At 42.4% G+C, this 13228-nt stretch overlaps 1 protein-coding gene across 3 annotated transcripts in view; it reads left to right on the forward strand.

Moving 5' to 3' along the window:
• LOC132238325 (nuclear body protein SP140-like protein) overlaps positions 1 to 12044 on the forward strand; it is a 67672-nt gene extending 55628 nt beyond the window's left edge. For 2 of the 3 annotated variants that reach the window (XM_059703474.1, XM_059703475.1), the window contains 6 exons: positions 328 to 369; positions 7522 to 7637; positions 9323 to 9443; positions 9725 to 9796; positions 10345 to 10488; positions 11812 to 12044. In XM_059703474.1, coding sequence (XP_059559457.1) covers positions 328 to 369; positions 7522 to 7637; positions 9323 to 9443; positions 9725 to 9796; positions 10345 to 10488; positions 11812 to 11892 — 576 coding nt within the window. In that variant the 3' untranslated portion in view covers positions 11893 to 12044. The remainder of the gene's footprint in view (positions 1 to 327; positions 370 to 7521; positions 7638 to 9322; positions 9444 to 9724; positions 9797 to 10344; positions 10489 to 11811) is intronic. The other variant, XM_059703477.1, reaches the window with a different exon arrangement.
• Positions 12045 to 13228: the final 1184 nt, after the last annotated feature.

Genomic DNA, 13228 nt, shown 5'->3' on the forward strand with positions numbered 1-13228 from the left:
GCAATTAAGCGGTTCTCAACCTGTGGGTCGCGAACAATGAAAATACATCCTGCATATCAGATATTTGCAATATGATTCATAACAGTAGCAAAATTATAGTTATGAAGTAGCAACAAAAATAATTTTATGGTTGGGGTCACCAATACATGAGGAATTGTATTAAAGGGTCGCAGCATTAAGAAGGTTGAGAACCACTGATAGACTCACAAAAGCAGATGTAAAGCAAAGGGAAGGCATGAATCCTTTGCATAAAAAGTATGCTCAAATGTGTGGTTAATGAAAATTCATATTCAATATTGTCACTCGATCTTTCTCTGTTTTCTATAGATAATACCAGATTCTCACAGTGATAACATTATTGATCCATATGTAAATATTGCCACCTGTAACCCCAGAAAATTCCAGGTCTTTTCAGTACATTATCTCTGTCATGCTATCTTTCCCTGAAGCATGCTCACACTCAGTTAGAACATGTCGCTATGTGTGATGAGTAAAGAACAGCAGATGCATCACCCATGCCAGGTAGATGGTTCTGGAGTTGGGTGTCTCAATGTGAAAGCATCCTTTCCATTTGTTTGGTGGAAACCTTCCTGTTTTCCCATTAGTATGGGAGGCAAAGCTCTAAACCACTGGGGTCTCTAGAGATGGGTCTTGAAGTAGAAATGGGCAGGGCTGGCCTGCTGATTATGCATTGGAGCAAATTTGAGAGGATAGCAGAATTTTAAAGAAAGCAGAAGGAAAGAGAAGGAAAATCTCAAACATCCACTCCATGGTGCAGGCAGTGATAAGATGGTTTTGTACATCACACAGAAGGAACAGGCTTCACCAGGCTGGTGAGTTCAAGGTGTACATCCTGTCATGAGTCTGCAGAGAAATGTACTGAGTGTTCCCCAATTGTGTAACATGGGGAAATAACTAATGGGGTGGGTGGGGGTCCTAGGACACTCAGAGAGGCAGGTGGTGTCACCTCTCAGGTCATTATGCCTTGGATCAAACTGGGTAGTTTGTCCATGGCCTCTCTGCTCCGGGCTGGAGGTAAAACCTGAGGCAGTCATTGTTCCAGACTGGAAGGACATCAATTCATTCTAACAATACCTAAGGTTCAGAAACCTTGACCCAAAAGCCTAACAATAGGTGGTCAGCATCCATGAGTCTCATTTGTTCTGACAAAAAGGATAAACAATTACATGGCCCCATGCCAGAGTCAGCAAGGCCCATGTGGGGATGTGCCCAAGGATGTCCATAATGAGGCATTATACAAGTTTTCCTATTGAAAGGGAGAACATGGGCAAGAGACACATTGCAGCTTAGAATTTCCTCATATATGTGACTTTTGTGTCTCTCCTTATATTAAATTTATAAATGAAGAGAATTTACAAACTTCGGTATAGTCCAATTCACCTAAGCACATTGAACCCAGAGGTGATATTCTGACTGTTATGATTTGTAACTTTAGTAGCAGACCTTTTTTTTTTTTTTCCTAATAAGATGGTATTATGATTAGGGCCTCTACATTCTTATTGCAGTGGAACTAACAGAAGCACTGAGAATGAAATGAGATATTTAAAAATTGGGATCTGCAACACTGTTGATGGATTGGATATCTAGGTGTGAAGAAAAGCAGAATCCATGTTCAATTCTGGGCTCCTGGGTGAATTATGGGTTCCTTGGTGAGATGGGAGCTAAAAGAGGAGCAGATTACAGACAGGAAGACAAGGAATATAGTTGGGGACAGGGTGGATTTTAGACTTGATGAAAGACTTCTAACTGGAGATGATGCAAAGTAGAGTGTGAAGGTTTATGGTCTCAGAAAGAGACCAGGGACACAGGTTTTAAAGTCTAAGGATAAGTAAGGTAAGCATGGTCATGGGAGCGGTGAAGGAGTGGGCGATGTAGGACAGAGCCCCAAGGAATTCCAACATTCTAAGTGAGGAGCCTTCAAGAATAGGCAGAGTTTTATGGGGGTAAATCCAAGGGAGTAGAGAGTCAGAGAACAAAGCATAGTGTTTCTAGAAGGAAGAAGTGTAATGGCACTTCCTGTCACCTCCCCACTTCCTCACCACCCGCCAGCATCTCAACCGCCCATCACTGAGTGAGCCAGTCCTCAAGTCTGTGCATTATTTTGTACCTACGTTATCACAGGAGAATGTGAATTCCTCCTTCTAACTGTTAGAAGGAGGTGGTCAGCAAACTGTAGCTCGCGAGCCACATGTGGCTCTTTGGCCCCTTGAGTGTGGCTCTTCCACAAAATACCAACTTATGCGCAAGGGCCACAAAGTTTCAATCTCACTGTGCATGCACACCCGCACATGGTATTTTGTGGAAGAGCCACACTCAAGGGGCCAGAGAGCCACATGTGGTTCATGAGCTGCAATTTGCCAACCACTGTAATCTAACCCATTGTGTAGACCAGATATTTTCATCTAAGTGTAGATCTGTTACCAATACATTGAGTGAGACATTCCCCCACCACAGAGTTCTCCTCAAACAGTTATCTTTCTGCTCAGGTGGAGCCAAAAACTTCTGGACATTTCTCCATCACAGACACATGACCCTCATACATAAAAATTTAATAGATAGAGATTCACATGTTATTGTCACATAGATTATCATCCACACACAAAATAAAGAAAAACATGATTTTTCTCACAGCCCAATGAATGAGTCCATTCCTTGACCAATTCTTATTTTTGTCTGTAATTTCTACCATCTTCACTGTGTTTTTTTCATTCCACAATACTTAGATGCAAACACTGTCAAATTATTGATTTCACTCAATGAAAGTAAATCTTGCTGAAGGACCTGCATATTAAAATTGTGGAAGACCCAGCATCATTCAGTTTTGTGGGTTCTTCCATCTTCCTTATATAGAACAAAGCACCAGATCATCCATGAAACCAGTGGTTGTCATTACCATACTCCCTGGACATTCAGAGATGGCACCTCCACACTTTTCATGCCAAGCTGAGTTGGGGCATCTTCCCCAGCCTCCCAGAGCTAAAGAGCTCAGTCTAGCCTGTCATTTACCTGGTCATCTACGCCCAGGGTCTCTCCAACCCAGAGGTACTATCACAGGCCCAGGGTCCCTCCAGGCACAGAATCCATCATCCAGTAATACCTTCCCAGGCCATTAAACTCATGGGGAACTTATGGTTGAGAAAATTAGATGCAGTGATATCTCAGGAGTTTATTCCATCATATTAAATTCTCAGTAAATCACTCTTTGATGAGTCAATTTTGATGACACAATATAGACAACCAGATAAGACACTATATTTCTGAACCATATTTTTCCAACAGAATAATAAATTTCTCAGATTATCTTTAATTCACCCTTTTTGTTGCTAGCTGAATCTCTGTCTCCATAAAGAAAACTTTCCTGACCTAATACAGCGACTTCCTCCTGAACTTCACTGCAGACCAAAATGTCTTCTTCTAAAAATCTCTACTCAAATATCATTACGGACACAGCTCCTAGGGCAATGTAGACTAAGGAGAAAATAAAAAAATGGGACTACATCAAAATAAAAAGCTTCTGCACAGCAAAAGAAAACAACAAACAAACAAACAAAACATCAACAAAACAACAAGAAAGCCCACTGCATGGGAGAACATACTTGCCAATGATATTTCAGATAAGGGATTAATCTCCAAAATCTATAGAGAATTCATACAACTTAACAAAAGGAAGATAAATGATCCAATCAAAAAATAGGAAAAGGATCTAAATAGACACTTTTTGAAAGAGGACATACAGAAGGCCCAGTGACATATGAAAATATGCACAAAGTCACTAATCATCTGAGAGATGCAAATCAAAACGACAATGAGATACCATCTCACACCTGTCAGAATGGCTATCATTAACAAACGACAAGTGCTGGCGAGGATGTGGCGAAAAAGGAACCCTCCTGCACTTCTGGTGGTAATGCAGACTGGTGCAGCCACTATAGAAGACAGTATGGACTTTCCTCAAAAAATTAAAAATGGAGAGAGAACCAAGATGGTGGCATAGGTAAACACCGGAAATTGCTGCCTCCCACAACAACTTCAAAAATACAACTAAAAGACAAAACGGACATCATCCAGAACTACAGGAAGACTGGCTGAGTGGAAATTCTACAAGTAGAAGGAAAGAGAAAAGCACACAGACTCAGAGGAGGTGCGGAAGTAAAGTGCAGAGGTATGGAGGCACACGTGGCAAGGGCTGGCAACTGAGGACGTGGCTGTCTTTTTGAATTGCGAGGGAGTCACAAGCTCCCTAGTGCTCTGAACTCCAGTTCCAGGAAGTCTCTGGGGACCCAGATTCATACCTAGAGAAACTGGACTGTCTGGCAGTGGGGAGAACTCAGAACTCAAGGGCGGCTTTCTCTCAGCGGTGCTTGCAGCGATTACCGGGACGCTGAGACTCGGGGCCCCTTAGGGCACGGCTGAGGATCAGCCATAGCTGCTTGCTCCACCCTGTTGATTCCCTGAGACCCCGCCACACCCAAGCTGTGGGAGATGCTTTTGCATATGAATGCCCTGGCCCTTTGCAATCTGAAAATTACCTAACAAACTGCAGCTGGGCCAGATAGACCCAGAACTTCCAAGAGAAGGCCCAAGGCCCCACAGCAGCTTGCATTGCTTCACAGCTGGGCCTCATCTGGGCACCTACAAACCCCAAACAAGGAAGGGGAACCAGCAGATCTCTTCATAGCTCCTTCTGGGTAGCCTCAGGCAGAGGCTAAATTAGCACCTCCTTAGATCCAAGAGCCAATGTACCCAGTGGTCAGAGTGGGATCATCCAGATTACAACTCCTCAGATCCATAAGGGACACACCCAGGGGGCAGACTCAGTGAGCACCAAAGCCCCACTGAAGCAAGTCTTGCCCCATAAGGGTGTCTTCAGCACAGAAGTTCTCCCACCATAGACACAGCTGATTCTCACAGCCAATTGGCCTGGAGGTCAATTCCTTCCAGTGATACCTACAACAATCGAGGCTTAACTACAACAAGACTGTGCACAAAGCCCACAAAGGGGTGCACAAAGAGTGTCCACCTCAGGTAATTGGAGAGGCTAGGCCACTGGGCCCTATAGGACACCTAGCACACAAAGCCACTCTACCAACCCAGGGAAGCATAAAAAATGCAGAGACAAAGAAACGGGTCACAAATGACAGAAATGGAGGAAAGCAAAATACTCGATATAGAGTTCAAACCACACTTTAAAGGTTTTTCAAGAATTTTATGGAAACCGCCGATAAATTTAGTGAGACCCTGGAGGATATGAAAAAAGACCAACTAGAAATTAAGCGTACACTGACTGAAATAAAGAATAATATAGAGACATCCAATAGCAGACAAGAGGATCACAATAATCAAGTCAAAGATTAGAAATATGAAAAAGAAAAAACACCCAAATAGAAAAGCAAAAAGAAAAAAGAATCCAAAAATATGAAGATAGTGTAAGGAGCCTCTGGGACAACTTCAAGCGTACCAACATCCCAATTATAGGGGTGCCAAAAGAAAAGAGAGAGAAAGATATTGAAAACCTATTTGAAGAAATAATGACAGAAAACTTCCCCTACCTGATGAAAGAAATAGACTTACAAGTCCAGGAAGCACAGAGAACCCCAAACAAAAGGAATCCAAAGAGGACCACACCAAGATACTTCATAATTAAAATGCCAAGAGCAAAAGACAAAGAGAGAATCTTAAAAGCAGCAAGAGAAAGAAAGTCAGTTACCTACAAGGGCGTACCCATACAACTGTCAGCTGATTTCTCAACAGAAACCATGCAGGCCAGAAGGGAGTGGCAAGAAATATTCAAAGTGATGAATGCCAAGAACCTACAACCAAGATTACTTTATCCAGCAAAGCTATCATTCAGAATTGAAGGTCAGATAAAGAGCTTCACAGATAAGAAAAAGTTCATCACCACCAAACCAGTATTATATGAAATGCTGAAAGGTATTCTTTAAGAAGAGGAAGAAGATAAAAGTAAAGATAAAAATTATAAACAGCAAATACATATCAACAAGTGAATCTAAAAATCAAGTGAATAGCCAGAACCGGTTTGGCTCAGTGGATAGAGCGTCGGCCTGCGGACTGAAAGGTCCCAGGTTCGATTCCGGTCAAGGGCATGTACCTGGGTTGCGGGCATATCCCCAGTAGGAGATGTGCAGGAGGCAGCTGATCGATGTTTCTCTCTCATCGATGTTTCTAACTCTCTATCTCTCTCCCTTCCTCTCTGTAAAAAATCAATAAAATATATTTTAAAAAAAAAATAAAAAAAAAAAAATAAAATAAAATAAAAATCAAGTGAATAAAAAATCTGATGAACCGAGTAAACTGGTGAATATAATAGAACTAGGGGCATAGAAAGGGAGTAGACTGACAATTCTTGGGGGGAAAGGGGTATGGGGGTGCAGGAAGAGACTGGACAAAAATCGTACACTTATGGATGAGGACAGTGGGAGGGGTAAGGGCAGAGGGTGGGGTGGGAGAGCTATGGGGGGGGGAAGAGGAACAACTGTAATAATCTGAACAATAAAGATTTATTTTTAAAAAATATAAATTAAATAAATAAATTTTAAAAAGTTAAAGATGGCCCTGACGGGTTTGGCTCAGTGGATAGAGTGTCAGCCTATGGACTGGGGGTTCCCGGGTTCGATTCCGGTCAAGGGCACATCCCCGGTTGGGGGGGTGTACAAGAGGCAGCTGATCGATGTGTCTCTCTCATCGATGTTTCTAACTCTCTGTCCCTCTCCCTTCCTCTCTGTAAAAAAATTAATAAAATATATATTTTTTGAAAAAGTTAAAGATGGAACTCCCATTTGACCCAGTAATCCCACTTCTAGGACTATATCCCAAGAAACCAGAAACACCAATCAGAAAGGATATATGCACCCCTATGTTCATAGCAGCACAATTCACAATAGCTAAGATTTGGAAACAGCCTAAGTGCCCATCAGCAGATGAGTGGATTCAAAAACTGTGGTAAATCTACACAATAGAATACTATGTCGCTATAAAAAAGAAGGAACTTTTACCATTTGCAACAACATGGATAGAACTGAAGAGCATTATGCCAAGCGAAATAAGCCAGTCGGAGAAAGATAAATATCACATGATCTCACTCATATGTGGGATATAATGATCAACATAATTTGATGAAAAGAATAGATCAATCTAGAGACAAATGGTAGGGGAGGGAGGTTAGAGAGCAACCAAAGGACTTGTATGCATGCATAGTAGCATAACCAATGGACACAGACACTGGGGTGGTGGGAGCTTACCCAGGATGGGAATGGCTGGGGGGGAGGGGGGTCATTAATTGGGGGGAAAGGAGACATATGTAAAACTTTAGACAATAAAAAAATAATAATAAATAAATATCTCTGCTCATTGTTATTCTTTAATATTACAAGTTTCACCTTGGTACAAGCAAAATCTGTGTGTTCTAGAGTCCAATGAAATCTCACTGTCCTTCTGGAATCTCACTGATCCCAGTGATTTCTACATTATCTCCCTTTCTAGCCAGAAAACTCAAATATATGTGAGATGTGCCATAAAGGAGGAATGCTATTTTTCTGTAAAACTTGTCCAAGATCCTTTCATGAGACATGCCACATCCGTCATATTGATCCTGACAGGTTAGTGACACTTGGTCCCCTCTTGCCCTTCCTTCTTATGGTATAGCTCTTCCTACCGTGTACATTCAGCCTGCAAAGTTTATCTGGTTGTAAGTGTCTTGATGCAGAGGGAGCAGGGCCCTTAAGTATCAGGATCCAGAATTATGATCCAGAGCTATTTAACTGTGCTGGCAGCAGTAGATTCATGGGAAGTGAAAATTCCTCAAGTGGTTTTTAGGGGGAGTAGAAAGAGGTGTCACCACCACCTCCTCTGCTTTGTTCCCTAACCATACACTTTGATGGGATGGTGACACCGTGCATTAGCTGCCAGTTAGAAGCATAAACCACCTGCCTTGGAAACATCTCAAAGCTGGCAAAGCTGGGGCTGTGGTGAGTCCTCTGAAGGCATCCCCACAGTCCACCAAATCAGCTGACACTGCGTGACAGGGTCCATAATAAGACTCATGAGTTCTGAGGGTGAGTCCACTGCTACATTTCCTTTGCTGTAAAATGTATCCTTGGTCAGAGGTGATGGTATGCAGGCTAACATCGAGATTGGTAAGGCATCTATAAGTGGTGGTGTGGGCAGAGGATGGCTACCAGGAATGTGTGTATCCCCATGAGGACAAAGCATTGCCCTCCATAATGGAAGGAATCTAACGTAACCCAGCTGCTCTCAGGTAGCTCCCAGGCAGTGGTGCCACCTAAGGGGTTTGGCATAAACCTCTCTGGTCGGTCAGGCAATCTGCAGAGGCAGAAGACAGATCCACTTTTTTGTTGAACCCACAGATAGTCCCCATCCCTGAACCATGGACACTGTGTAATGGGCCTCTTTTTTTCAATTACAATTGGCATGCAACATTATATTACTCATTTCAGGTGTATAACATAGTCAATAGACATTTATATAATTTACCTGTTGATGTCCTCAATAAGTATAGTGCCCATCTGACACCATACATAGTTAACATAATGTTACTGTGTTCCCTATGCTATACTTTACATCCCCGTGACTGTTTTTATAACTGACAATTTGTACGTCTTAATTTGTAATGGGTTTCTGAGAAAGGACTGAAATGGCCCCGGGGAGAAGCTAAATGATATCTCTAAGATGAATCATTGTATCCACCTGATTGTGGAGAGCCTCCCAGCACAGAGAACCTGGGAGAGAGGGCTCTCAAGGCAAATAGAATTTCTGACACTCTGTTGGTAGGGTTCCTTTCCAAGAAGTCTCTGCAGCACAGGTTCTAGGTATAGATATGGCAATGCCAGAGGGGAGGATGCCCATGGCTGGTGCTCTGTGCTTATTCAGCAAAGTTGAGAGACAAGAGCTGGTTTCCGACTTTTCCTTTGGCCTGATGGTTCATCAAGGCCCAATATTTTGGTCTTTATGGTACTGGTTGCCAATACACAACTGTGGCAGACAGGGATCCTTACCATACTCACAGTGGCTCAATTAGAAACCCTAAGTGTTGAGGTGAATGAGAGTCCATCACCCACTATGGCACCTAACTCAACGGACTACTTATGGGAGGGGTGTCTTTGGTAATTGAGTCTAAATGGGACTCTAGTGCGGAGGGGTTTTCCAGAGAAAAGTTGGCTTCAAGGTGGTAACCAATAGTCCTTTTGAGGACTTCAACAGCTGCAGGAACAACGGCTGTTTCACAGAGAACCCGGCCCTGCTCACTTCATGTCCTGCCTCTCAGGGTCCCATGGAGTTGCATCTTCTGTGAGATAAAGTTTATTCAGAAAATGTGTCCAGAAAGTCAGCCATGTCATCAGGAATCGGAGATCCTCGAAAGGAAGATGCTGCATGAGGAGCGCTTGGTGAGTTGCAAGGGGGAGCTGAAGCCTCCTCCTTTCTGTTCAGTTGAGAGAAGAAGCAGTCTTGCAGGGGCTGGAGGAATGGTGCCCCGAGGCAAGCATCTGTGCTTCTTCCTCTGTGCTTTGATCACACCTAACACCGAAATTTGTATCCAAAGGAGATCCCCGTTCTGTGTTTGTTTCAGAGTCCCCGGGTTTGGGCGTTGTGCATTCTGCCTGAACATGCAGGGCAGTTCATTCTCTCCAAGCTGCTTTTCACTTAAGATCTCCTCTATCTTTTGCAGAAATGTGAGTTCCTCCTCTTGAAGGTCTGTCGCTGGTCAAAAAGTGCCTTTTTTATCCCAAAACCTTATTATGTGAGTAATAGCAAAAAGTCCCAATCTGGCATTTGTCAAATTTGTGATATGAATTCAATAGGTACAAGTTGCCATTATCATTGCCTTGTTGATGGATGTCTCAATCAGCTTAGTCAGCCCCTAGCAGCTTAGGCTGCTATAACAAAGTACCACAGACTGGGTGGCTTCAACCACAGAAATTTGTTTCTCACAGTTCTGGAGGCCGGAAGTCCAAGATCTGAGTACCAGTATGGTCAGATTCTGACGAGAGCCCTCTTCCAGGTTGCAGACTGACAACTTCATGTTGTGTCCTCACATGGTAGAAACAGGGAGAGAGCTCTCTGGGGTCCCCTTACAAAGGGCATTAATCCCATTCATGAGCACTCCACCCTCCTGACCTAATTATCTCCCAAAGGCCCTGTCTCCTAATACCACCACATTGGGAGTTAGAATTTCAACATCTGAATTTGGGGGGTGTGGGGGGACATACACAGTCATAGCAGTGAGAGTCTCTAGAAAGTAGATTGGAACCATGCCAATAGCCTGCCCTTTGGCACTTTCATCCACAGAGTAAAAAGCCACCTCAGAGCCTGACGAAGTGCATGTGGTTAAACAAAATCAGAGAAACACTGGCTTCAAATTTGTACCTCCAAGTGAAGGATTTTGTGCAGGACATGCGCCTCATCTTTCAGAACCACAGGAAAATTTATGAGGTAAGTGGCTGTCCCTGCATCCCTTTTTCTTTCGATTAAGTCACTTTGCCTTTCCTCTTCTCATATCAGGTAAATGTTATAACTTTCCTCATCAGGCGGCAAGCACACACAAGTAAAAACTCTAGAAGGATTCTAAAAGCCCTGTGGTCTACAGAGGTGAAAATATAATAATCAACCAGAGGCATCATTGCAAACACTGTCCTAGGACCTCAGAGTCTGCTCACTGCTAGATAGCCGATTTTCTCCCAGAGAACAGTAGACTGCAGATCTAGTCCCTCCACAGGAAACAGAAGTGCTTTTTAAAGGCAACCAGTGTTTCTCTTCTCTAAAGGAAGATACCAAATCAAATTTTTTAAAAAAATATTTTTTATTGATTTCCCACAGAGAAGAAGGGAGAGGGATAGAAAGTCAGAAACATCCATGAGAGAGATCGATCAGCTGCCTCCTGCACACCCCCCACTGGGGATGTGCCCGCAACCAATGTACATGCCCTTGACCAGAATCGAACCTGGGACCCCTGAGTCCGCAGGCCGACGCTCTATCCACTGAGCCAATCTGGCTCGGCCCAAATCAAATTTTTCAAATTTCAAAATTTTGGATTTCTTTACATCCAAATCCCCTAGTGCTGTGTCAAAAAGTAAACAAGGCCCTAGCTGGTTTGGCTCAATGGATACAGTATCAACCTGTGGACCAACAGATACAAGGTTCGATTCCAGTCAAGGGCATGTACCTAGGTTGCAGGCTCCTCCCTGGCCCAGGCTCTGGTCAGGGCTAGTGAAGGAGGCAACCAATCAATGTGTTTCTCTCACATCTATGTTTCTCTGTCTTTTCCTCTCACTTACACTCTCCCAAAAAACAACAAAAATCAACGGAAAAATAGCCTTGGGTGGAAAAATAGACTCAGGTGAGGATTAACACACACACACACACACACACACACACACACACACACACACGTTAACAAGGATTCCCTCAAAGGGTGAGAATGAAGGGAGAGGAAGGCACAATGAATTTACTGTAGACATTTTCATACTACTATATTGTTGCAAATAATATGTGCTGTGCCCAAAACTCAAATAACTTCTATTTTGTCAAATTAAATCAATCAATTTTTGGTGAAGAATTAGCTGCAATATAGTACTATTTTTGTTTCTCTGTCTTCCAGATAAAGAGAAATGATCAAGCTATCAGGGAACATTAGCTATTCCTAACTGGTTGAAGTCTCACTTAACATTTGAGGGTGGCCTAAAATGAAGATCTTGATTACCTGAAACTTTGGGTAATTGGCAATGGCTAATATTGTTTTTCTCTTCGTTTTTTCAGGGCCAGAAATTCATCATGTTGGGAATTCAAATACAGGCCGAATTTGAGAAAAACTTCAAAGTCATTTTTGGAATTCAGTAAATCAGCAAGAACAGTTCTCAGTCTGAGCCCATTACTTTGTGATTTTTGTCCATTTCTGTTTCCCCCTTCAGAGCCTCCAGCTGAACATGGTCAAGTGCACGTGGTCCCGCTGACCATTCTGCCTAATGATATGAGAAAACAATCATATCACACTTCTTTTTTAAACTTATTTTGTTGTTATTTCAGCTCATTTATTTTTCTAAAGAAAATGTAAAATTGCTTTGTCCAGATCTCTTATTAAATAAATTGGAGTGAAATTTACAATAAAAATATTGAGTCTTTCTATAAAGAATCATATCATGTGCTTCTATTTATTTAAATTATTATGTTGTTAGTAAAGTTTTCTCTCCTCTCCTTCTCCCCACATAGAACTTATTCATTTCTTGCTTTTTCTTTTTACTGTCAGGTATTTTATACTATTTCTTCTTATTATGAAAGTGACCTTTTTCCTATAATAGTTTCTTACTTATTGTTGCCTGTTGTAGAAAACCACTGTTACTTATATATTTTGGTAAAGCCAGTGTTATATATGTAGTTTGGTTACTGATTACCATTCTGAGTACTTTTTTGCCTTTTACCCCGTGGCGTCAGGAAGCACATAGCATAGCATACTGTTTTCAACTTTTAATTCATGGGGTCAGAATCCTAATTGGTACAGCTGATAAAAGCATTCCTCACGCACTAAAACCTCTGACAGTTCTTGGTTCTGTTGGGGAATGGCTCTGCCATGACATCCTGGTGACCTTGCATGTCTCCACACGGCACACATAGGCAAGACTTAAATGCAACTGATCTGATTTAGGCCTTGGAAGAATGCCCGGTGATTTTTCCAAAACATGAGAGCATGGGAGACTTGTGAGGAGCTTCTACAAAGCCATTTCCATTCATCGCCTTATCTTCCAGACGCTATCATGACTCTCTCTCCTTTCATTCCAAGTTCTGATGAGGTCTGAAGCCTTCTGATGCTTTATTTAGGGCACAGCTGGAGGCTATACAACTGCTGGCTGCAACATGAATGTGGACCATCACTCATGTCACACCATAAGGCATCCACAATCCCTTTGTTTGGGTACAACCCTATGGTACAGAGGAAGATGGTATCTTTGCTTTTCTTGCTTTTGTTGTCTATGTAAGTATCAAACTGAATAGTAAAAGAGTGCATCATTTCTTTACCAGCCAAATCTTTTAGCTTTGCTTGACAGGTTCTCAGACCCAAAATATTCCGGTTATAGGAAAAAGAATACTATATATTGGTAGCTGGTTCAGAGTATACACTATACCAGCGGTCCTCAACCTGTGGGTCGTGACCCCTTTGGGGATCAAACGACCCTTTCAC

Source organism: Myotis daubentonii, chromosome 7, assembly GCF_963259705.1.
Source record: "Myotis daubentonii chromosome 7, mMyoDau2.1, whole genome shotgun sequence".
Classification (NCBI taxonomy): Eukaryota; Metazoa; Chordata; class Mammalia; order Chiroptera; family Vespertilionidae; genus Myotis; species Myotis daubentonii.